This window comes from Crinia signifera, chromosome 7, assembly GCF_055691185.1.
Source record: "Crinia signifera chromosome 7, ASM5569118v1, whole genome shotgun sequence".
NCBI classification, from domain to species: domain Eukaryota; kingdom Metazoa; phylum Chordata; class Amphibia; order Anura; family Myobatrachidae; genus Crinia; species Crinia signifera.
Genome location: NC_139223.1, coordinates 130,822,575 through 130,849,052, shown reverse-complemented (window position 1 = coordinate 130,849,052; position 26,478 = coordinate 130,822,575). Strand labels below are relative to the sequence as shown.

The 26,478-nt window shown below is 41.8% G+C and overlaps 1 protein-coding gene across 1 annotated transcript in view; it reads left to right on the top strand.

The window, feature by feature from the left end:
• The window catches only part of ZRANB3 (zinc finger RANBP2-type containing 3), a 264,866-nt gene extending 251,491 nt beyond the window's left edge, over positions 1-13,375 (top strand). Inside the window, exons 18-21 of the mRNA XM_083153824.1 lie at positions 1,942-2,085; positions 6,232-6,619; positions 9,164-9,295; positions 13,192-13,375. Coding sequence (XP_083009950.1) covers positions 1,942-2,085; positions 6,232-6,619; positions 9,164-9,295; positions 13,192-13,290 — 763 coding nt within the window. The 3' untranslated portion in view covers positions 13,291-13,375. The remainder of the gene's footprint in view (positions 1-1,941; positions 2,086-6,231; positions 6,620-9,163; positions 9,296-13,191) is intronic.
• Positions 13,376-26,478: the final 13,103 nt, after the last annotated feature.

The following is a 26,478-nucleotide window of genomic DNA, read 5'->3' as shown; positions in this document are numbered from 1 at the left end:
TTGCTCAGCAATGTATCCACCTTTGCGGATGATACAAAACTGAGTAAAGTCATTGAATCAATGGGCGATGTCACAGCACTTCAGAGTGATCTCGCATCTCTGGAGAAATGGGCGAAAAAATGGAAGATGAAGTTCAATGTTCAGACGCAACCAATGTGCAAAACTGGGGCTATTTACATTAGAAAAACGAAGACTGAGGGGTGACATGATTAACATGTTTAAATACATCAGGGGACAATATAAGGAATTGTCACAGACCCTGTTTGCTGAGAGGATAGAAACTGGGACCAGGGGGCATGAGTATAGATTGGAAGAGAAAAGATTTCGTACAGTTGGACGAAGAAATTTCTTTACAGTCAGAGCAGTCAAACTTTGGAACTCTCTTCTGAAGGAGGTGGTGTCGGCATCGACAATAAATTCGTTCAAGTCAAGGTTGGATGAACACTTATTGGTTAAAAATATCCAGGGCTACTCACAATAAATCAGGAGAACAATTGTAATAACTAAATATAATGCTATCTAGGGAAATTAGCATAATTAGGTTGAACTTGATGGACGAAAGTCTTTATTCAGCCTTACCTACTATGTAACTATGGGGGGAATTTACTAAAGGAAATTTGTAAAAAAATAGGTGTATTTGTATCCAGAAATACACTTATTTTTTACATTTACTATCCCGAAAATATGGCAATTCGTAGTCGTATTGATGTGCTATCAATACGGATACGAATTGCCATATTTTCGGGATTGTAAATGTCAAAAATAAGTGTATTTCTAGCTACAAATACACCTATTTTTTACAAATTTCCTTTAGTAAATTCCCCCCTATGTAATATGTAACTAACCAGTGGGGCTGATAAAAACCGTGAGGTCCTCCACTATATGAAGCTGCATTTGTGGCAAACATCACCGTTCTGGGAAATACCCAGAACATAGAATACAGCGAACGGCCGGCGAGAGGGTTAGACGGCGAGGATGGCTTGTTTTCAGCGGTCCTCACCGAACAAATCCCCTCACCGACAGCATTGAATACTGCCCCATGTGTTCTTCTCAACATGCACCTCCTTGCTGGGGAAATCAGGATCTGGATTTAATATTAAATATTTATTTTGAAAGTATATCTCCTTTAAAATTTAGTTGGATGCTATAATATGATAAACTCTTTACAATTTATTGATTCAACACAACTTATCCCTCCGGCTTGTTCAAATGAGTGATGCTTTATGTATTGAAAAATGCAGATTTAATTTATTCTCTCCTGGATAAATCTGTGTTCTATGTGCACCAGTTTTTGCTTTCATATAAGCGGCTCATATGTAATGTGGATGGGAAAAGTGATTGGGCATGAGAAATTATTTTATGTAGTTCAAATAAAATTCTATAGCGATGACCTCTGCAACTTCGACCTGACACAGTGCCAAGTTCAGCTAATACATCTAAATGCAGGACAGTCAGGCTGTTCCTTTGGAAAGTGGACAATTTACCTGGTTAGGAAATCAAATGAGAACATTCACTTTGTTATACACTTTAGCGATTGTGGGACATTTGAACCGTACTTTGAATGACGTACTACTGATCTACTACTGCAAGACCGTAAGCACAATTCTGGAAATGTTTAGGTTCAAGTTTGGAAGTATCTCTCACATCACTTGTTTTCTACCTAGTTAAAAATTTAAGATGACATTTTACAAACCAAGTCTAGACACGTTTCTAAAAGGCAAAATGAATATTTAAATATAGATATACCTCTACACACACACACACACACACACACACACACACACACACACACACACACACACACACACACACACACACACACACAGGCTCTATAATGCAACAATGATAAAGTGCAAGTATGGTATCACACACAAAACATTACTCAGTTTAATGGTGTGTCAGACACACATATTTTTTTGTTTGATCGTGTTTGCTTCTTAGGTACCTGACCAAAGAAGACGTTGCAGCTGCCTCATTAAGCAGAGTTCAGAACAGCGGGGGGAGAGTGAGGCTTGTCAGCAGGGAATGCACATCGTCAGTCAAAGAAAAGGTGTCCATAGGTTCAGCCGCAGGACCCCCCACACCGTAAGTGCTGTATACGTTGACAGCTGCATTAAAAACTGAAAGTTGCTATATTATTGCTCTGACTTTTCCTTTTCACTTGCCGCAACTATATAAAGGTTGAAAACAAACTTTTCACAAATAAAAAAGCAACAACCATTGCTTATTTATTTCAGAACATTGCTGTATTTTATGGTTGAAGTTGAGGCGTTTCATTATCTGTCTTGTTTTAAAAACATTTCTAGAATTATATTGTTGTTTGTGTACATTCATAGTAGCCTGGCAGCCATTGATGCCTGGACATCATATTATCAATGGCTATACCACGCACAGCCTGGCAGCCATTGATGATGATGATGATGATTACCATGTGCGATACAAAATTTGTACCGCACACAGCCATACATTGTAATCATCATCATCATCAATGGCTGCCAGGCTATGTGTGGTATAGCCATTGATAATGTGACTACCAGGCATCAATGGCTGCCAGGCTGTGTACCGTACTAGCAGGATATATAATGTGACGTGCAGGCAACTATTAGTGTCAGTATTTGAAGATTATATAGTGACAGTCTGTGCAATTTTTTCCCCTAGACTAGAGATGGGTATACCTTGGCAGGAACCTATAACCAGCAAAGAATCTCGTCTCCACAGCGACAGTACAGACTGCGCGCTGCCGAGATGGCGCAGCAACTAGTCGACTCTACAGTCGAAGCAGGCAGACTTGGAGGCAGGGCCTGAAGCCTCACGCAGGGAAGTGTGTTACACATAAGGGCCTGATGCACTGCGCCAGGTCCTTGTACACTACATTACTGTAACACACACAGCTGGGCATGCATATAGAATCTATATATAGATTCTATATGCAATGGAATATAGATTCATATGCAAGCCCAGCTGTGTCTCGGCAGCGCGAGCTTCCATTACCCCCAGGAATTTTTTTTTTGGGGGGTAGTTTACCCCTGTTCCCTGACCACTGTTCTAAGATATTTAATCAATTCTAGCACAAATATACAGCCATCTGTGAACAAAATTCATTGCAGATAAATTGCTATATTGCACCCAATTGATTGCTGAACGCATGTAGATCCTGGCCCTGACCCCCCCCCCCCCCAGAATCCACTTTTGCAAATGCATCGAGATGCCAACTTATATTGTCTAAAATGTGATAATACCAATTCTTCAGGTTAATATTGAGGCTTTTTGTCTGCTTAGCCTAAAGAAGAGACATAACTAGCGATTAAACGAAAGTCATGGGGAAATACAGTGGACCTGCTGGAAAAGATTAAGGAATTTTAACAGGAGCACCGTATTAACCAAATGGTTATGGTCAAGGACAGTTTGTTACAGATGTCTTATTTACCATCTGGAACTCCCATATACCCAGATGCTTCTGAACAATACAAGCTAGAGGCAAATATGCTCGGAGAGAGATAGAAGCCCTTTCTTATATCCCAAGATGCAAAAAAGTAGGAGAAACATAGCCATTAAGACAGATGGGTCTCAGTGGACTGCAACAATAATTTAGTCCAGGCCCATACAAAATGTAAATAGAACCTCCCTAAGGTAAGACCATGCCAAGGAATAAAATACCCTGGCAGCATCCAAGAATGCCACCACTGCCCTCTTAAGTCACTTGCTGGACAGTATACGATTTTCTAGGATTTTCAGATGTGGACGTACCTGGTATAAAGCCAGTCTGTGTGCACAACCCCACCAATTTAATAAGCCTAAAGCTGGGTACACATATTGGCTGTTCAGGCTGGGACTATCATCTGTTGCCATCTATCTTGTTTTTTGACCATCATGATATGTATTTTGGCTTATTTAAATATTTAATGAATGCATTGATGCTTGTTTGGCTATTAATGGTATATATATATATATATATATATATATATATATATACACACACACACACACACACACAGATTTTGAAGGCAAATTAAGGTGCCCATACACGTTACAATTATTGTATACGTACTTTTTGTACTAGATCTCATCTCATCACAAAACCGAGATGCGATATTGTATACAATAATTGTAACGTGAATGGGCACCTTAAGAACCATTTGGCCCATCTAGTCTGCTCCTTTTTTAACCATATTGTTAAATCCTATTTGACCCTTATTTTATTGTAAGGATATCTTCATGTCTATCCCAAGCATGTTTAGATTGTTCTACTGTCTTAGTCTCTCCCAACTTCAATAGAACTTTTATCCTAGTAAATTCACCCTTAATGTTAGAAAGTATTAAAACGGTTTGTAATTAATAGCAAAGTTTTAGAGTATTATTATAACAAACATGATTACATTTTTTTTCCATTAAAATGTTAATACAAAAAAAATCGGTTTAAACAAAAAAAAGAAAACGGTTGAAACTCCAATAGCAGTCACCACTCACAAATCCATAAATAGCTGTCCAGGAGCCTCCATCCGATATAGTGTAGGCTCCACACAGCCCCTTCCTGGTTAATGGCCCTGATAAAGGGTAACCGTTTGGCATTTTGTTTGCAAGGAACTCTCCTGAGTGCCATTCTTTATATTGGATCCTAGATCTATATATCATTTTATTTTTTGCTAGTTTGGTCTACGTGAAGCGTATGTATGTGCAGTGTGGATGATTCGTGTTACTGTGAGATGTGTGAATTTCTCACACTGTATGAGGATAGAGCAGCTCTGGGCTCCTTCAGAAAGAGTGAATGAATTATCATACATTAGCGAGAATGATCCCAGAGCCAGGAAAAACCAAAGTGTGAACTTGTTATGTTCGTGTCTCTGGAGGAAACTGATCTATTTAGAGTTGCTATGGTATGTTGTGGGAACAAGCTGCGATTATACAGGTATTGTTTTAATTGTTCAGTCCTCCGTGTAATGAAGTTTGCTCTTCACATTATTAACAATTGGACAGGCAGAGGACTGACCTGAAAGCTGGGAAATGTAGGTGTAATATCCGGGTCTGGACAAGGTAATGTGAAAATAAAACCTATTGGAAATCAGCTGCTGGCTGCAAAGACTGTGCAGACTTTTGTTGGGAATGGCTGTATAGGAAGCACCGGTATGTAACCTGTCTGTATAATTACAGAAATGGATTTTATTCCATCTTCTGTAAGAATAGGAAATGTTACTTAATAATAGAACATGACTAAATAAATTATTTCCTGCACTTATATTCTTAAATATTCCCATTGTTGTCTCATTTTAAGTGTGATACGGAACCTAAATATAGTTAGAACAAAATGTGCACTAGCTTTATTCGCTGGTCTAAGCTAATGGCTCGGTATATGGAGCAGACGAGTAACTTCCTGCAATTACTTCCGATAAGATAATACAATCACCACTCTTCTAAGTGTGCTTCATGGGGATTATTCTGGTTCACTCGCAAAAGCACAATCACTCTCTAATGGACAAACCCATATGCACTGCGGGTGGGGCTGATATAACTTGTGCAGATGGTTACATCTGCCCCACCTGCAGTGCACATGGTTTTGTCCATTAGAGAGTGATTGTACCTTTGCGAGTGAACCAGAATAACCCCTATGTCTGAGTGATGCCACTAGCATCTAGTCAGTGGGCAGGCTGAATGATATTGATTATGTCTGGAATATAACGGTCTCCGTTGTGTCTCTTATTTTGCCCTGCGCTGTACCCAGAGTGAATACATGCAGGTGGTTTGCATAGAAGATGCTAATTCTCTGCATTTTTGCTGTTTATTAAATGTAGACGTGCGGCCAGTATCCATTTGCTGCTGCTTTTGCCAGTAAAGATAAGACACCTGAAAAATTCATGTCTGTCCGTCTTGGGTAATGGTTTACAAAGTGAGGATAAATAATTCAGCAGCATTCTTGTTTTACGAGTGTAAATATAGCTTACAAACTATGCAATATCTGCACAATAAGCAGAGGAGCGGGGGGCTCTCAGTGAGACTGTGTTTAAAACAAAATAGATGGCGACTTTAATGGCAGGAGCTCAATGGGCGATATCCACAATATCAGAAAATTAACAGTTCATTTCTAATCTCACTTCCTGGACGACTTTATGCCTCTTATTAGTTTCACAGTTTGACGCCGTAATAAGACAGTGATTATTATGCAGGCTGTTTTCAGCCGCAGCATTTACATCTTTCCTGTCATCACTCATTTTACTCCAATATTGTTTCCAATATTAGATTTGAAAATGGGAATGTTCCGCAATCTGCTCGGACCCCATCTGAACCGGAGGCTGAAGATTCTGCGTACAAAGGGTATTTGCAAGCATTGGATAGTGCAGGGAATCCACTGTGTCTTTACTGTCAGGAGCCATGTTCCCAACCTATAGCAGAATGTCACACAGCAGCCTGGGATACCCGCTTCTGCTCCCGGAAATGCCAAGATGACTTCCTGACCCGCTCTAGTCAAAGTTACATGAGGGCGAAAGTGTTTGAAACCGAGCTCGGCGTTTGCCAGCAGTGCTGTTTAAATGCACACGAGCTGTTCCTGAGTGTGCGCGATGCACCCAAAGGTCAGAGGAAAACGCTACTGGAGAGTACGTGGATGGCACAGCTTCCACTAGACCAGGTAAGACCATAATAACCATGGTGCCATAAAAGCTTTACACAGGGCGTTAAACTCGCTTTAAAGGTGCATACACATGGTGAGATTTTTTCTGTGTACGATTTTGACTATGTGGTGTCCCTGTACCTCACTGGAGCCCAGAACCATACAATTTTGACTAGATTTACTTGAGATTCTGACTATAGACGATTTTGACTAGAACACTACACTTTATACAATATAGTCAAAATTGGCTTGCCTGCACAGTCTATTTTCTCTTGCGATGCCAATCCCACAGGGGCACACATCGGCATCACAAGCTGTATACACACTGTGCGAATTGTGCTAACTTTTGTTATGATTTTGACTATATAGTGGGTACGTTTTTTTACTTTTAGTGCCTGTATTTGTATATGTACAACAGCATTTTGTCCATCATAAGACTTTTTCAGCAATATAATGGGGTACACAAGGGTGGAAAGGACTTTCCATACAAACTACACAATATTGCTGCAATAGTACACTTAAAAAAAGCACACAAGTTTATTTTAAGGAACGTAATGGGCCCCACACATGGGGCAACAGGAGGAAATTAGCGTTCTCAGCGATGCTACAACGCTCAGGTCGCCCGGCACACAGTGCTGCACAGCGCTGTGTACTGAGCGAGGTGTCGGGCAGTGTTCTCCGGTGAGAACACTAGCCCCAACCAATTAGTAACCTGCCTTTGGGTTATTAACCAGCCCCAGATACAGACCCGCGGTGCGGCACATTTACATTGCTGTGCACACCACACACACAGCGATATTTAGGCGTTTTCTAAGCAATTTAGTGAAATTATATAAAATGGCTTAGAGAATGTCTGGATATCGCTCCCTGTGTAGGGCCCATAAGGGTAAGAATTTTCAAGTGTTGGACCAAAATAAAGGGGAGAGAGTGATAAAGTTCCAGCCATTCAGCTCATAACTGTATTTTTAAAGGTTCTGCTACAGAAATGACAGAAGCTGATTGGTTGCTATGAGCTGCTACACTTTATTTCTCCAATGCTTGGAACATTTACCCCTAGATTTTAGTGAACTTCAAGTGATAGAAATTGAGTATATTTGGGTTCTTGGTTCATTAGAAATGTGCAGATGTTTAGTTCCCTTGTAGGTAATACACAATCTTCTGAATTCGTCTATATTTAATGGGACCATGTGATAATGCACTATGTGCCCCCTCATGTTTTTTTCACTTTGTAAACGACCCCACAGAATACAGTATGTATATAGGTTTGTGTAGACATTGTTCATCCTGTACATGTACTATGGAAAGATAGTAATTTTTTTTCTGCACAAATGACCTTCTCTTCACCTTCATCATTTAATGGTTGTAAAGTATTTAAAGGAATATACCGAAGTACTGATGGGATAACTAGCTTCAAGACAAATATTCATGCCCAGAAATGACTGCGTCCTCTGTGATCCTGTTAGCTGCAGACTCTGGATGCTGCTGACTGGTTCCTTCGGTAGCAGGCACAGACGTGAGAGCACAGCTGCACCCATGTCAGCAGAACTTGTGTCGAACATATATTTGAGTGGTTTCAGTTGTTAGGTGGACAGTGTGTAGGGCGACCACTATTGGTTTATAAAAGCGTTTGGGCGAAATAATTTTTTTCAGTATTTTTTTTTATTTCACAGAACTTTTTCACACTTTACTAGCCACATGGACTACAATTGGGAACAGTCAAGAGGCACCATGCCTTAATCATGGCGAGCTAACCGAACTATTCAATTAATTGGGGGTTGACAAATGTTGACATAAGACACACAAAAAAAGGGTGAAAACAGTATGTCGACTGTTTCCGGTGTCGACCTTTTGTCAAAGTCGACATATTGCACGTGTCAACCTTTTGTCAGTGTCTACCCACTGCATGTTGACTTCAGTTCATGTGCAACCTTTTTGCTGTCGACCTAATAATACACAGCCACATATAAGTACAGTATGAATGAGCGCAGTTTGTTGCAGTTCTTGTGCTGGGTGTTTGGGCAGAAGGTGCCCTGGACAGTTTTGAGAGACAGTTATGGCAGCACACAGTGGGATTAGCGAGCTGGACTATAAATACCTCTGAGAACATTTACCTCTATTCTGCAGCATTTCAGATATTCTTGGCTTTCATTCCAAAAAAATGCATACTTAATATCAGTCAAATCTAGTAAATTGACATATTTATCACTGCAGCACGCTACTTCATATAGACAAGCTTTGTGTTCCTCCCTTGGATGTATGGCTGTTTTGTTATGTATTATACTGTTAATTGAAAGAAGTTGCAGTTTCTGTGTTCCTGTGTGGTAACATGTTTTCTCACATTCTCATGACAATAGCTGTCATCACTGGTTATAATGGTGTCCACACTGCTATAGTCTCTTGTTGCTGTGTGGGCACCATTAAACCGCAGTCTGACAGCTATTCATCTAGGATGAGGCATATACGGGGAATGTGGGATACTTCTGTCCCTGTTACAGTATGTGTTATATCTTCAGCTGTGTAACAAGACAGATCAACAAAGCATGCACTGTTTTTTTCTCACAGCTAAATGAGCTTATCCGGAACCCCACCGAAGGCCAGTTCTGGCAAGTGGACCACATCCGCCCCGTGTACGGAGGGGGAGGCCAATGCTCACTGGATAATCTTCAGACCCTGTGTACTGTGTGTCATAGAGAGGTATGATTGTGTGTCCTCACTGTTGCATGCAGACATGAATGTTATTGCTGTTGTCTTGCTGTTTCATACCATTTATATATGCAAATTACATTACAAATAGCTGCAACTAGTAAGTTACCTGTAAATAAGACAAAGGAAAAGGTCAAAAGCTTTTTCATGCTTTACCATACTGGAGGACTCCAAATGTTAATGGCAAAGTGTGCTGAGCACAGCGGGGTGAGGCAGCTGGCCCAAAGAATGGGGAAGCATAGCACTATACTGGGCATAGCACTATACTGGTGTATGGGCAGCTTAAGATGGACAAAACCAGGTGCACTGCAGGTGGGGCAGATGTTACTTGTGCAGAGAGAATTAGATTTGGGTGGGGTTTTACTTCAAAGTGAGATCTATATTGCAGTGTAGAAATAAAGCAGTCAGTATTTACCCTGCACAGAAACAAAATAACTCACCCAAATCTAATTCTCTCTGCACATGTTACATCTGCCCCCCCTGCAGTGCACATGGTTTTGTCCATCTAAGAAGGATTTTGTCAGAAAGAGTGAACTAGAATAAGGCCCTAAATGGGGGCCTTTATACTCAGGTGTCTACATTGGCAGAAAAAACCCATGAAATAAATCATTTATTTCGCCTGACAGCCTTTTGTGAGTGTCGACCATTTGCCCGCTGGCGATATTTTGACTGTCTACCTAGACATTGTCTGTGAGCTATTCCGCACCCACAATTATCACACTTTTTGTCTGTACCTCTCCCTCACGAGGTATCAACATTAGAACTGGTCATATTAGGGAAGGCAGATTTATTAAGCCTGGTAAAGTGATAAATTGGCTGGGTCTTTATCACCAGCCAATCAGCTCCTAAGTTGCAGGCTGTGTTTGAAAAATGACAGTTAGGGTCCAATTGGCTGGTGCCTTATCACTTACCACCTTAGCACTTCACCCAGGCTTAATAAATCTGCCCCACAGAACCAAAGTATAAAAGCTGTGTGTGAGTGTGTCCCTTACTTTGGTGAATTCTTCTTTAAATCATCTTCTCTAATATCTTCCCAATGCAGGAGCATTTGCTTCAGAAAACCTTTAAATCCTTAAATAAGGAGCTGCACAAAATGGCAATTTTGTGTGATTATTTGCAACTGGATGCATCACAAATCTCCTACAGCGCATTACCCTGAGTGTACTCCCAAATGTGGAGCTGTGATCTGTTTAGGCAGTGACAGAAAAGTGATGTCTGTTCCTGGGAGGAGGCTCCACTCAGTGGGCGTATTATGGTAGTGTCGTAGGCGTGTCCATACAAGCAGCCATGTTCACATGCACGGATAGGATCTCATGGTCACACGGAGAAACGTCACTTACCATAAGGCTAGAGCAACCAATGGAGGCATAAAGTATCAGGATGTAAAATTGGTATTGGCATTTTAGTCCTTATGCATTTGGCTGCAGGAGTTTGGCGGTCATTTGCATATACTGATAGACAAGCATCTGTCAACAGACACTGCAGCAATCACTGATGCTCAGAATAGGGCCCTACATGTGTAGCTGGCTTGCTGCAGTTCCTAAGCTGTTTCTTACTGTAAGCGGGATGCGGTCAAAATCCCGAATGGGTCATAATACCGACAAGGACAAAATCCCGACATTTAAAATCCCGACATGGACAAAATCCCCACATTTAAAATCCCGACAAGGTCAAAATACTGATGTACAGTCAACATGACTTTCCGTCGACAGGTCGTGAGGTTGACCTGGGTTTTTTCACAGTTTTTTGACTCGACATGTCTTTCATGCCCTACCATCCACTAGGGCATGGTGGGAGAATAAAATAGTGTGCCGAGCGTAGCGAGGCACCGTGCCCGAAGCAGGGGAATGATGTGAGGGGCTGCGGTTCACTTCCAACTGTGTCCATGTTGACAGTGTCGACATTCGGGTAAAAAAAACTGTGAAAAAACCCATGTCGACCTTGTGAACTGTTAAGGGAAAGTCATGTTGAATGTTTCACCTGTATATTCTATATGTCAGTATTTTGACCTTGTCGGGTTTTTAAATGTCGGGATTTTGTCCATATCGGGATTTTAAATGTTGGGATTTTCACCTTGTCTGGTTTTTGTCCTTGTCGGTATTATGACCCATTCGGGATTTTGACCGTCGGGATTTCATACCGAATCCACTGTAAGCTATTGCCGTATAACAAGATCTGACTGTATGTGTGCCACTAATCTAAATTAGCATTACTTTAAGAAAGAAAACCTAGGCTAATTTTTCTGCATGAAGTTGCACATATCTTTTCTAATCATGAAGCAAAACCAAGCACAGTGAAAATGATCCGCTACCCAGCAATTAGTGATAATTATTGCCAAGCGTTGGAAAGGAAGAAAAAGCTTCAATCAGGACAAACAACAACGTGCTTTTTTTCAATCATATTACAACTGGCTATCTTATATACTCAGCGTATTGATTTATTCCTGAGAAGTAGAAGGTGACTTTCTCGCCCAGATCTGTGCTGGAGTGGAGTCTCTGCTCATTAATTGGGGCAATTTTTATGGCCTGTGTTTCTAAAGTGCAGACTAGATAACACGGAACTGCCTCGTTATCTGCATTTTCTAATTTCTGGAATTTCTCTGCCGCTAATGAGGCAGTTTGACTGAGCGAGAGCAGACTGTCCGATGAGATAACTGCCTGGTGACAACTCCAGCTCTCATCTACAGCTCCAAGTGGCTGAGGATGAGACACTCAACGGGTGTTGTGCCAAAAGCTATTGGCTCATCCTTATTTATAGTAAAAGCAATTATTGGATTCTGCCTTCGTTCACCATTACACTTCTAGTCCCTACAGCGTTACTCCGTTATTATCTTGTATGTGTTTTTGCATTTTTTCCCCTTATTCTATTCTGTTGTGCTTCTTAGTGGTTTTACTATAGGCTGTACCCATTGTTTGTTAGTGCTAATTATCACAATGGAAGTCAGAATAAGTATATATGGTAATGTATGTGACATAGGACACCTGATGCTAATAATATAGTGCAACTGATCACTTTAGTAACAGTGTTAATGATCTTCCCTTTAAGTCTAATGTGGCAATAAGTTCTAAAAGCACATGTCATTTATTTTATTTGTTTTAGGCTTTTAGGCAGTATATGGCTGCATTTAAACGACAAACTGTTAATGTTATCAGTACTTTAGATACAAAGAATTTGATGGCAGATAGGAACCATTTAGCTACCTAAAAGTCCATACACACTGGGTGATTTTGCCCAGCGTGTATGGACAGCGATGATCGTTGTCATCGCTAGGGGAAAGCCACTCAGTGCATACACACTGAGCGGCTTTCCCCCTGCCTGGCACTGTCAGCGGGTAAAGGATGGCTTTCTATAGTGCAGCGCTATGCAATGCCGCCCACAAAGCCGCTCATCTGCTGGTAATACCAGCAGATGAGCAGCGGCTGGCAACGATGATGCGGGAGCGCGCTGCAGCGATCACCACTCATCACTGCCCCGTACATGCTGGGCAGCTTTCATGCTGAAAGCCGCTCAGACGAGAAAACTGAGAGGCTTTCACATAAAAATGACCCAGTGTGTATGGGCCTTTATTCTGCCCATTTAGCTACTCCTGCAGCTGATTGTAACACGGCTGTAACAGTGCTGTCTTGTCACCTCAGGTCAGTGTTTTCTATGTTTTTAGGACCTGTTCACTACGGGGGCAGCTGTTCTGTGGGCAGAGCCAATATTCAGCTAGTCACATTGCTATGGGCAAGACACATCATTGGACGGAAAGCTATTTCACTGGTGTCACCAGTTACTAGGGAGTCTTAATTCTCCCTCATATCAACTTAGCCTACAAAATGGCTGCCCCCTTGCTATGTGAGTTGGGGTTTACAAATAACAATCTGTGTTTTTCCCCTGCCTTTCAGAGAACAGCTCAGCAGGCGAAAGAGAGGAGTCGGACAAAGAAACTCTCTGTGGCCTCCAAGTACGGCTCGGATATCACAAAGTTCTTTTCCAAAGTCTAACGTTTCATTTATGTAATGTCTGTGAGTATTGATGTTTTAGCACACTGAAATTCATGTAGAAAATAAAGGATTTAGTTTTGAGTACCATCTGCTCAGAGGCGCCTTATTAGTGTAATCTGTGATAGGTCTGGAGAAGAGTGCAATAACGAATGTGATTGGGCTGCAGATTCCATAAAACAACATGCGTGGTCTCCGCTCTGACCTCTTAATAAGCACAAGTGTCTGATAGAGAAGAGGCATGTTGTGTTGTCAGGTGCAAAGTAATGCTCTAATATATCGTTACAGGTTGTATGTGCAGTAGTGGTGATTTGGGACAGTTACCATCCAAATGCTGCCTAAAATGTCCACAGAAATATCAGCTCATACTTTTCCACAGTATATTTTTATAAGTTGGGACTACAAAAGCCTGCAGAACATCTGCTGGCCTGACACATGCAGCACTTCACATCACAGCAGAATCGCATTGTGACGGGGGGAACCATTCCCCAATCTCGCTTATGTACAGTATACTGGCTGAGGAAACCAGTGGTGGCCTGAAAGGCTCATCTGACAGTGTTCTAATGGTGTATGGGCACTACGTCGACAGTCAAAAGGTCAACATGCATTAAAGTCAACACATGAAAATGTTGACATGACCATTAGGTTAACAGTGAAAAGGTCGATAGTTTTCACTTTTTTTTATCCGATATGTGCGACAGGCGGTATCATGCCCTTCCACTAGGACATGGAGGGAGAATATAATACTGTGACAAGTGCAGCGAGGCACTGAGCCTGAAGCATGGCGAGCGCAGCGTTCCTTGCAGGGGGACGCGGAGGACATCTTTGTTGTCAATGCCGACTGTGCTGACATTTGGGGAAAAAACCATGGAAACCCATGTCGACCCTTTGACTGTCAACATAATACTTGTGTCGACATAATGACCTGTTGACCTTACGCCATGTCAATTTTTTTCATGTGTTGACCTTCAGTGACCGACCTAATGCACCATCCCCGTTCTAATGACGATATCATTCAATGATGTCACCCAGCAGTCTCATAAAAACATACAGGTAAATGTAGTATTCTCCTTTATGGGGAAGAAGTGGTCTGAGCTGATGCTGCTTCTCCCCATGTACAGTATGTCTACGGAGGTGCAAGTATGTTATGATCTGTAAGATAGCGTGCCGATGTGTGGGGCAGTGTAAGAACGGCCAGTGACATTAACTATTCCCACACCTGCAGCTATCCATTCCGACAGCTGCAGCTGATGTTGCCCTATTGACACACATTGTAACCTGGCTGCTGCAGCTGTCAGCTCCTGGGTCCATGGGAGATCTTGCCTGTGTCCAGTGTGCTGGCTCAGGAAGAGACACAAGGCTGATACTCTGTGCATGGTGGGGGGGTTGGTGTACTAGCATCTTAGTGCTGCCACGTTCTGATTTGCCATGATAAAGCGGGAAGCGTTACACCAGCACAATGATTGCGGGTATAATAAGTTTACCCAATTTAATTAGACTACAAATAAGAAAAAATTGCCTCATCTAGTATGCCCATGGATTTGATAGGAAACTGGAGTATCTATGGAATCCCACACAAGCACAGGGAGAAGATGCAAACTCCACACATTACGGGGCAGTAATGCTAACCATTACACCGTCCATACTGCCTTGTGTAACACACTGTACGATCACTGCAGGATGGGAATCATTGATCCCTATAACCCAGTTAACTGTGTTGTTTTTACTGGCAGTGGTAATGGAAATTAATTCTGTATATTTGCCATCAAGTTGAATCCCTTACTGTATCTTTAAATAGCACTGCAGTAGCGGTTCTGTATATATGTGGTGCTGTCAGATAGGAATCTACCTGCTACACATTTTATGCTTTCTGTTCCACTGACGGAGACATTCCATACAGTGCGGTAAGCAGCTTATACAATTGAAAGAATACATCCTTTATATGAATAGCATTAAAGTTAGAGCTTTGTGTGAACAGGGAATAAATAAAATGCCAGACAAGAGATGTGAATGGCTTTTTATTACATATATATATATTGCCTTTATAGAATATGCATCAGTTAGACCACATTCTGCTGTATTTGACTCTAAACAACTCATTTTATGTCAATCTATTTGAATATAGTTTGTCCATCAATGTTATCACAAAGCAGGAAATCAGCTGGGCATGCTGCATCTTCTAGTTCAACAGATAGAATGATGCACAAGGTACCTAAGCTTGGTGAATCACATCTAGTAATGAAGAAATAATCATTGAAACCTTAGTAGGTGAAACATGAACATTACAAGTGGTGCAGACCTGGATGAACTAGAAAAAGCACCTCATAATACATCAACAAAAATGCCCTAGAGTTTGAGTTTGGTGCTTGTAGGATAATGAATTGAATGAAATGGGGCACGCTTCCTTGCCAAGATGAAGTAGCGCTCCCAATTAGGGCTGACAACTCTGTATAAATTGCACGCAACACTTAGCACCCCTGGAAAGCAATATTCTATTTTTGGCTTTTTTTCCCCCTCCTTCTCAGGATTTCAAATTCCATGTACAAGGTGCTAAAGGTTTCTGAACCGGAACTCATCTTGACACCATTTTTTCAGCTTATCTTGATATATTTGCCACTTTTTTTAACGGCATTTAAAAGCTTATTAGCACTCTCTTGCTGATGCTATATATATTCTTGTGTGTTTTACAAAAGAAAAAATCGAGGCATCATGAAGCAGATGGCAAGATTGCTGGTCCATCTGGAAGATAAGGGGTTAAAGAGTAAATTATTTCAGCTGCGTGATTCTCGGTACCAATTCAAGCCTTAAAATAGATATTTCCACTAGTTTCCATGGCAGCATACACTGTACAGTTAAATCTATCAATAGCCATAAGCGGAGCCGGGAAAATATCATCAGTCGGGGGAAAAAGGAGAAAAAAGTTCACGGCAAAGCAGAAAAATACCACTAGTCCTCATAATACAGAATTCATAATGTGTGGCCCTTTATTCCCTATACTATATCCCATCGATACAAGTTAAATTGCGGTTAAATTGTGCCGCAAGTCTGCAAGAACCACGTATGTCACCTGCAAGCCTGCTCCTTATTGTCTTGGATGCTGGTTAAAACAGGGGAACCTTCGACCTTATTCTACCTCATTATCATTAATAGCTCACTAAAGATGGGTATACATTAGACGACACTGCAGATGATACGATGTTGTTCATGATTTCCCTTGAGCTCCCGGACAAACGATGTAGTGCAAATATCATCATCAGTGTCCACATCCAGGAGTATATCCACAGATTGTGCTGCATGTACAGATGACAATTGGAGCACATCATTTACGATATAGTGCGTACACACTGGACGACATCATTTACGATATAGTGCGTACACACTGGACGACATACAGGAAAATGTCGTTATGACTGGTTATCTTGCATATCATTTAAACTATCATCTAATATGTAAGCAGCTTAAGGCGCTGGCAGTGTTGGGAGTACACCCATATGCGTGTCAGATCTTGTGCGAATTCATAGTTACATAATAGGTAAGGCCGAAAAAAGACTTGCGTCCATCTAGTTCAACCTAGGTTGTTTAGAGACATATAATTCTTATTTGTACCAATGGATGTTTTTAACCAGTAAGTGTTTGTTCAACCTTATTTTGAACGCATTCATTGTGTCGGCCAACACAACATCACCAGGAAGAGAGTTCCAGAGTTTGACTGCTCTAACCGTAAAGAACTTTTTTCTTCTAGCTTAACAAAATCTTTTTTCTTCTAATCTATACTCATGCCCCTGGGTCCTAGATTCCTTTCTAGTAGAAAAAAAGGGTGTTTGACAGTTCCTTATATTGGCCCCTGATATATTTGTAGATGTTGAGCATGTCCCCCCTTAGACGTCTCTTTTCTAATGTAATGCTGCTACATTACATTGGGCACTACACCCTAGTTTGCTGTCTATTTGGACTCCTAGATTTTTTTCGAGTAAGGAATTACCCAATTCCTCTCCGCTAAGGTTATAACTAGCACATTGGTTATGTCTCCCAAGGTGCATAACCTTACATTTATCCACATTGAACCTCATCTTCCACTTATTAGCCCACTCCTCTAGATTTGCAAGATCCTTTTGGAACGTGGTGACATCTTCTGATGATTTAATAACTTTGCTGAGTAACCCCATCCTAATAACATTAATAAAAATGTTAAATAAAATGGGCCCCAAAACCGAACCCTGAGGCACTCCACTTAGTACTGGTATTGTATCTGATACGGCACTGTTCACAACCACTTTCTGTTTTCTATTACACAGCCAATTCCCTACCCATCCAGTGTTCCCTCTAAGCTGTGCGTGCGCACACAACTCGACGAGCGTGCACACAGACATTACAGCAGAGCGCACAAAGCAGCAGTGGTCCCTTTTTGCAGTTGTGGACTCAATTAATGTGTGTTTCACCCATTAACTACATTCTGTGCTGTGATTTGAATGTTGAAATGTTTAATATCATTTTGTAGTAAAGTTAACGCACAAAATTTGAAATTTCCTTCCAAAGTTGCACAGCCAAAATCTTTTGCCGCACACAGCCTTTGTAAAATTAGAGGGAACATTGTACTCATCTGCAGATATTTTCACCCAATCCCAGGTTCTCCATTTTATTTATCAACCTCTTGTGTGGGACAGTATCAAAGGTTAGTTTGGCATGAACGATTTTTCACGAACCCATGCTGGTTAGTACCCATGATGAGTAGATGGTGCTGGTCTAAATAATCCTGGATATTATCCCTTAGAAATCCTTCAAATAGTTTACCCACTATGGATGTTAAACTAACAAGTCTGTAATTAGCGGGATACTCCTTTTTTTCTTTTTTGAATATTGGCACTACCTCTGCTAATCTCCAATCTTTTGGTACTTTACCTGATGATAGTGAATTGCTAAATATATAATGTAGAGGGGTAGCTAGTTCATCCCTTAATTCCTTTAGTACCCCCGGATGAATCCCATCTGGCCCCCGTGATTTATTTGTTTTGATTTGGCTGAGTCTCGGTGTTATTTCCTTGGGCGTGAAATCAACAATGAGATCTGGCTTATTTGTCCCATTTGTGGTAGATGTTCGTTCCATAGTCTGCTCTCCCTTAGTAAATACTGATGAGAAGAACTCATTTAACATTTTTGCTTTTCCCTTATCCTCTGTGACACTTTTTCCACTGATATCAGTTAATGGGCCTATGTTTTCCTTATTTATACGTTTACTATTTATGTATTTAAAAAAAACATTTGGGGTTGGTTTTGCTTTCAGTGGCTATGCGCTCCTCATATCATTTTTTAGACTCATTCGTATTCTTTACTTATTTCCTCGTTCCCGCCTCCCCCTCAATAGACTCTCTGCAGCCCTCCCCACCATGGTCACTGCCCGACCTATTTACAGTTTTGAAAAGTCTTCATTTGTTCTTCACTCCTTCTCGTATGCCAAGGTCCTCTGTACCTAGGAACTGTAGTGGGGTAACATGACTGTTGTTACATAACATTTGTGTTGCACCCTGGGAGTTACCCCCGATTATCCCCCTGTTATTTCCCAGGACATTGCCTGTGTCTCTGTCCTCCCCCCCTTCTCCTTCCCCCAGTTGATTCTTGATCCCAATCCAACTTCGCTCACTGCCGGTCCCATAATGTCTTGCTGCCCCCACCCCCCTGTTGCCTAGTTTAAAATCTCCTCCAACCCTCTAACCATCCTTTCCCCAGCACCGCAGCCCCCTGCGCATTCAGGTGCAATCCATTACAGCAAAAAAGATGGCGCCTGACTGAGAAGTCCACCCAGTGTTCCATGAACACGAATCCCTCTTTCCTGCACCAGTCCTTTCAGCCACACATTTAACTCCCTGATCTCCCTCTGCCTCCCTGGGCTAGCGCGTGACACTGGTAATATTTCTGAGAAAATTACCCTAGATGTCCTCGCCTTTAATTTCTTACCTAATTCCCCTATGCGCACACAAATGTGGTAATACAGAGTTGAAAGCAATATGAACTTATCTACACTTATGGCCAGGAAGGCGGAACACAGCATCTAAGGGGCATTCTCCTGTTGGTAGTTTTCAGTAAGGGCGTACTCACAAATGCAGACCAGAGATGAAGGGGGTTATTCTGATTCACTCTGAATAGTACAATCACTTTCTAATGGACAAAACCATGTGCACTGCAGGTGGGGCTGATGTAACATGTGCAGAGAGAGTTAGATTTGGGTGGGGGTGTACTTCAAACTGATGTCTATATTGCAGTGTAAATATAAAGCAACAAGTATTTACCCTGCACAGAAACAATAAAACAACCAAATGAGCATCACCCTCTGTATATATGCATCTGGAGATGTGTACAGCTCTGTATGGGGTGGGTACAAAATCCAGTACTTTAAGTGAGTTCCCTCTGTAAATTTGACAACTCAATGGGTTTATTTGTACCTGTCTTTCATTGTACACTCATTTTATTTCAATCTCTGCATCAGCCCCTAAGAGAAATAATTAGAGGTTAGATTTGTTCCTTAGCATTGCAAAACATCCTCTTTTGTAATGCTCTCAGGTCCTATAACATGCGTATAATACCATTTGCTTTAATGAAATTCTCTTTTACGTTGTTTATTTTACAACTTTTCAGGATTGAGGGTAAGTTGCTGATATTAAGGTCCACATTCTGCAAATGTGGTGTCAATTCCCCATAGGTTGCACTTATTGTTCAGTTTTGTGGCAGAGTGTTATATTTGCTCTCCCTATATGTAAGACCGTTTTCTATACTGAATTATTTTTCAAAAGCAAAAACATTTAAAATATCTGCTTCAGATGTCATCCGCAGTAAAACTGAATCCATATGTTAAGTTCGCTGAATACCCAGATATCCAGTTTGGTTGCATTTATCCAGTGATCTGATTGGCCAGTGACCACACGCATGGCATAAACACTGACCAGCTTTGGACATCAAACCCAAATTTCAGTTGTTCTTGGACATCTCTCATGAAAATTTCTGCTCTCATTGTCAATTGTTCAAATTTACTAAACATTTTGGCGGATGCTGTAAGCATGTCAACAGTGAACATACTGATATTTTGCAGATGTGGACGTAATAAATGTTGACAAATGAAAAGCCGACATTATGGTTAGGACTAGTGATAGGGACGTACTTACTGCAACTGCTGTTTAGTGGCACCAGGTTAGACTTTACCAATTGTGGACAATGTTAACATGTCAATATGTTACATGTCATCAAAATATACCTAATTACTTATCGGTCTGTATGGTTCTGGGAAATACTGTTCTAAAGGCGGCAATGATTTAGGGGCCAGACGCATTAAGACTAACCAACACAGGGCTCCAATAGTGCAGCCAGCAGATTACTGAAATGACATATGAATGAATGTTTCTTGCCCATTGCAAGTTGCTGAAAAGCATTTTGGCAGAGGGAGATATAATACTGCCAGGGAGATATTCCAGGAACTGAAATTAGAGGTGTAATTGTAAGAATTGCGGAAGGGAAGGAGTTAGCAGGAGGTCATTTAGTACAGTCATTCACAGTGAAAGCACAGAGGTACAATGTTGTGGTTCTTGTCTCTAGCATAGATACTGCACTGGGCAGTTATGATGTACTAAAAACATTTATAGCACCATTAAATAGTGTTTCCCAAATAGAGATCTAGATTAATGGATGTGTCACAAAAATGTAGGTGTGATGCTGTGTGCACACGGTACAATCCAGCATGAGATTTTGACTATATAGTCAAAATTAGAGATGTGCAGGTTCTGATTTACTCTGATTTAAAAGCAGGATCTTATTGTCTATCCCAAATCACATGACAGTTGTTGACAGTTGATAGCCAATAAGATCCTGCTTTTAAATCACAGTAAATCAGAGCCTGCACATCTCTAGTCAAAATCGCATGCAGATCGCACAGGTTTTTTACCTTGCTATCCCGATGCGCGCTCTTGTGACAGCACAAATCGAAAACCCAGATAGACAGGGCAGAAATGACTATATAGTGCAAATCTAATGTAGATAGTATGAATTGAATGTAAAAAAGTACAGAGTTAGCAAAGATTGTATAGCAGTCGAATAGCAAGGGAATCTCACCGTGTGTACACACCCTGGGCCAGATTCTCTAAGCTTCAAAAGTGATAAAATGGAGAGTGATAAACAGCCAGCCAATCAGCTGCCATGTCACAGATTGGGTACTTGTGTATTTTAGCGGCGCCTCCGATGTAGGCCGCGCAATGTTTTAATCGCATTGCATCGCATGCGATGCGACGCGATTTTGGCCCCCTATACGATTAAAAATTGTATAAGCACCCAAATGGGTGCTTACGATGTTACAGCCCCACGCCAACCCCCCACTATAAACGTGAACCCGAAGCGTGGCGAGCGGCGGCGGAATGCGTCCTACGACCTTTTCATCCCCCCACTATCCACGTCGGCGTGGAGTTGAGAATAGAAAGTGTGGCGAGCGTAGCGAGCCACAGAGCCCGAAGCGTGGTGAGCGCAGCGAGCCCCGCGAGGGGACGCGGATACCTTCACAGGTATCCGCGTCCCCTCGTGGGCTTCACAGGTATCCGCGTCCCCTCGCGTGCTCGCTGCGCTTGCCACGCTTCGGGCTCGGTGGCACGCTGCACTCGCCACACTTTCTATTCTCAACTCCACGCCGACGTGGATAGTGGGGGTATGAAAAGGTCATAGGATGTGTACCGCTACCCCTCGTGGGCTCGCTGCGCTCGCCACGCTTCGGGTTCACGTTTATGGTGGCTTGGGGGTGCATTTAACATTGTAAGCACCCATTAGGGTGCTTATACAATGTTTAATCGCATCGCATTGTATGCCATATACAATGTCATACAATTTTAAAATTGTATGACATTGCACAACATCGCGCGATATCGCATCGCATACCATTTGGTATGCAATGCGATGGGCCCCGCTAAAATACACAAGTACCACAGATTGTGTTTGAAAAATGTCAGACAGGAGCTGGATGTTTATCACTCTCTATTTTGTCACTTTTGAAGCTTAGAGAATCTGGCCCCATGAGAGGTGGACCTGTCTGTCGGTGTTTGGGCTGAAGCAATACTCGGAGAGAGAATGTCAGGGAGCATGAAGCACAGTGTGGTTACTGATAGTACATGCTCATATTGGCTTGTGTGTGCACAGCAGATCACAGAATTTGTGTCACACTATGATGCCCTATTCATGATATAGATGCACTTCTGACACGGAGACACACACCCAGCTATGATAAGCATTACTAATGACCCAGGGCATTACTGTGCTAGTGGGTATGGGTTGAATGGTCAACAATGTCTAGTACGACAGGGATTCGGTCCACCACTATGGGTCATCAGTCAAAATGTTGACAAAGCGAAAAAGGTCAGCCTTGTTCAAAGAGTTTACACAAGCAAAAGGTTGACAGGAGTAATAGAGGTCAACGTAATGACTGTTGACCTTTTCACTGTCAACCATTCAACCGCATACCGTGCTAGTTATGGAGGCAAGAAGCAATGATAGATTGGTAACTGCCTTACTAAGGGCAGGTTCTGTACTTATGGAGTAACGCAGATCATTCAGAAACAGGCTGACAAACGTATGCCATTTTTATTTCTCACATGATCATTATGTTTCCATAGCAGTTAAAGGTGTTTTACTTTTTATCTTCATGTTTCTTCGATCCAGAGGGTGTTCAGTCACTCCTGGCCATGGTTTTGCCTTATATTAGAAGTATGGTTCTGTATTGCCTGGGGTAAAATGCTGCCTCTACTCTTTCAATGTGGACAAGCTTTCTGTAGGTATTTCTTCCAGTATGTGAAGGGGAAGAATGCTATGGCAGCTCCCAGGAGCCTCTTCCGGGGGTGGGTCTGGTAGGGGACCCTTTGTAGAATCCTCCACACAAGCCAAGGACCAGCCATGTGTGCCAATTCTACCCTGGCATGTCCTCCCATGCCCAAGAGGCAGACACTGCAGCACCTCTTGCTCCATACTCAGGTAGTACGTTGTGTTATGCTGGTGCGGAGTTGCTTCGAGGATGGTGTGCGGTTATATACACTCAGCTAGCTGACCTGGCCTGTGTTTGCTATACGCCAAGTGGACAGCCAGGGTATGGATGCCTTTTCAGGTGGTGGGTGATTGTAGCCTTACTTAACCTATTTAGCTGACCCCACAGCATCTTATCCTATAAAGCAAAATACGCTTGAGATCAAAGATCACTGGATAAATAAACAACGACCCTAGAAGAACCATTCTGGGCACAGTGCCTGCTAGGCCAGTGCAGAGCGTGATTTCTCACCAGCCCCATAGTTCTGACCATTCTGGGAATGGTCCAATACCAAAAGCTCTGTTAGAGGAAGTGGAGGTAGCAGAGGAATCTCATTTGGAGGATTTCTCATGAGTTAATGATGATTCTATTAAGTCTCAGGGGGCACTGAACATTCTGGACAAACAGCCATCAATGAAGTCTGATAATATACTAAGAAGAAAAAAAAATGTATTGCTTTCATTTTCTTTTCTCCTGTCGGCCTGTTTTGCAAGTTCTTGATAAAAACAGAAAGGACGTTTCAGGTGTCTTACACATTACATACTTCAAAAGATGGAATATGGTAGAAGCTACATAAAATTTGACAGCAGCGTAGTACAATTTAGCCCATCTAGTCTGCCACTTTTTTACCATATTGTTACCTCAAACCCTATTGGATCCTTAGTTCTTTGTAAGGATATCCCTCTGTCTATCCCATGCATGTTTACATTGTTCTACAGTCTTATGCTGGCCACACATCAGACCAACTTTCCTCCAACCATCCAACTAGTTGGTTGGAATGGAATAAAAACCTGGTACTGGATAGGAGCAGTGTAATTTGTAATGAAGTCATTTGTTTCCCAAATCTGAAAATGGACAACAGCTGTCACTCAGACAATTTACTGTAGTTGGACCTATTTGATTTAAACAATGTCACTGAATGTTTTTGTCCATTCTCCTGAGTTTGTGAGCAAATTGTTTATTGGCGTTTGCCCCCATATAGTACCAGATTTTTAGTCCAACCAACTAGTTGGATGGTTGGAGGAAAGTTGGTCTGATGTGTGGTCAGCATAAACCTCTACCACCTTTGAAGTAAGGCTATTCCACTTGTCCACTACCCTTTCTGTGAGGTCATACTGTATCTCCAGAAGGCTATACATGTAAATACTGTACATTATGTATACAAAGAAAGGCAACTAAAATGGTGCATTACCTATAGTTAAAAACTAAAGAGACTAAAATACCTTAACATGTACAGTTTGGAGCAGTAAAGAGGGGACATGAACTTTCAAATATAAAAATAATTTTATCAAGGTCCAGGAGAGAAACATTCTGTAATGGAGGAGAAGTACTGTAGAGCATGAGAAAATAAGCTGAGACTGGAGGGAGGGAAGTTCTGGAAATTCAAGGAAAAATTACTTTACAGAAAAAGGGTAGTGGATAAGTGGAAACGCCTCCATCAGAGGTGGTAGAAGCTGCACTTGTTCACATCACAGCCGATCCCGTTAAAATGAATAGGAGCAGGCTCTCATTTACTTCAGTGCATAGCATACACTATGTGGTGTTTTGTATGCATTGCGGCAACAACAGAAGTGGGCACATGTGTACCAACATGGTTCTAACTGACAAATTTTAACTTCAATACTAACTTGACATTAACTTTATTTCTTTCATTGCATTTCTTGTGTTTACACACATTTCCGATAAGTCACTTTATCGTAAAAAATCTATATTACTTGTTATTATTATAACATGCAGCATATTGACACAGTGGCCCAGTGGTAATTTAGCTGGTCCTGGTGGCAGTAGTTTGTGCTACACCAGAACCTGAACATAGCAGCTGCCAGCATTTCTGTAAGTACAGTCCCCATAACTCACCCGCTAGTGCCTAGCTCTGACCACCATGTTCTTACCTACATGTCCAAATCTGGGAGAGACACAAATACCTTCTTGTGATTCAAGCTCATTAGTTTCCGGGTCATCACTGCAGGTACTCCTGAAAGTCATAGTTGTGTTCTTGAGGGCAAATGATTATCCTTTAGACTTCAGGCACATACTCTGAATGCCACCATTGGATAATCAATTACCAGATATTCTATATTTCCATCCCAGAGGCATTTTGAGATTGTGGTTGGACATTCAAGAGAAGAGTGTGGCTTTTATTCCCCAAGAGACCAGTATGAGTATGTAGATCATCAGTATGTTCCTGCAGACCAGTGGTGGCCCTCCTGCTGTTGTGCAACTATATGTCCCAGCATGCCCTGCCACAGTTTTAGCGATCCATTATATCAAATCTGTGGCATGGCATGCTGGGATGTGTAGTTCCACAACAGCTGGCGGGCCATGAGTTTGACACCACTGCTGCAGACAATAGCAACCACTGTACTAAACCATGCAACTAGCAAGGTTCCAGATGAAATTACTTGCACAGCTCTCTGCAACAAGGGTGAGTGGGTAACGGGCAGTTAAATGTAAAAGTAGAGATGTGCAGGTTCGGATTTACTCTGTTCTTATTGCAAGTTTGGATTTTCCGATTGGCTATTGGCTGTCACGTGTTTTGGATAGCCCATAAGATCACGCTGTGAGAACCAAATAAATCTGGGTAATACCGAACCCGCGCATCTCTATGTAAAAGTCATCCATCACTTGATCAGGCAGTCCATCTTTCTGTCTCCATGCAATTTAATCATTGTGGTACAAAGACACTCTCAGAATGTAGGTTAGTCCTTCTTTGCCAACATCCTAATCATCGGCATGCTGAATGCTTCCCCCTTCAGAGGAATATGCCATTCGGAATCTGCGTAGTGGTGGCGCCGGCCCTGGACGTAATGCAGATATCAGTGGAAATGCTGATACCAGCATCATGAGTGTAAGAAAAATGAGGATTCGTAGCATTAGGCTGTGGGATAGAAGAAGAGGGTAGATATACTTACCCAGCTGATTTCTGACCACAATCGGTATGTATTGTCTCTAATCTGCAAAACTAAGGGTCAATTGTACCTTTCAGGATTATTGTGATTGGATGAGGTTGTAGAAGCCATGATCCTTAAGAGGAAGGACACATCTGTTTCAGTAGTTTAGACCATTGGGGAGGTGGATGAGGGTGTGTAAAACAATCGTTATTTGTCTGGACCTGCTTTTCCCATTATTGTGGTAGAGCAGGGGTGGCCAAA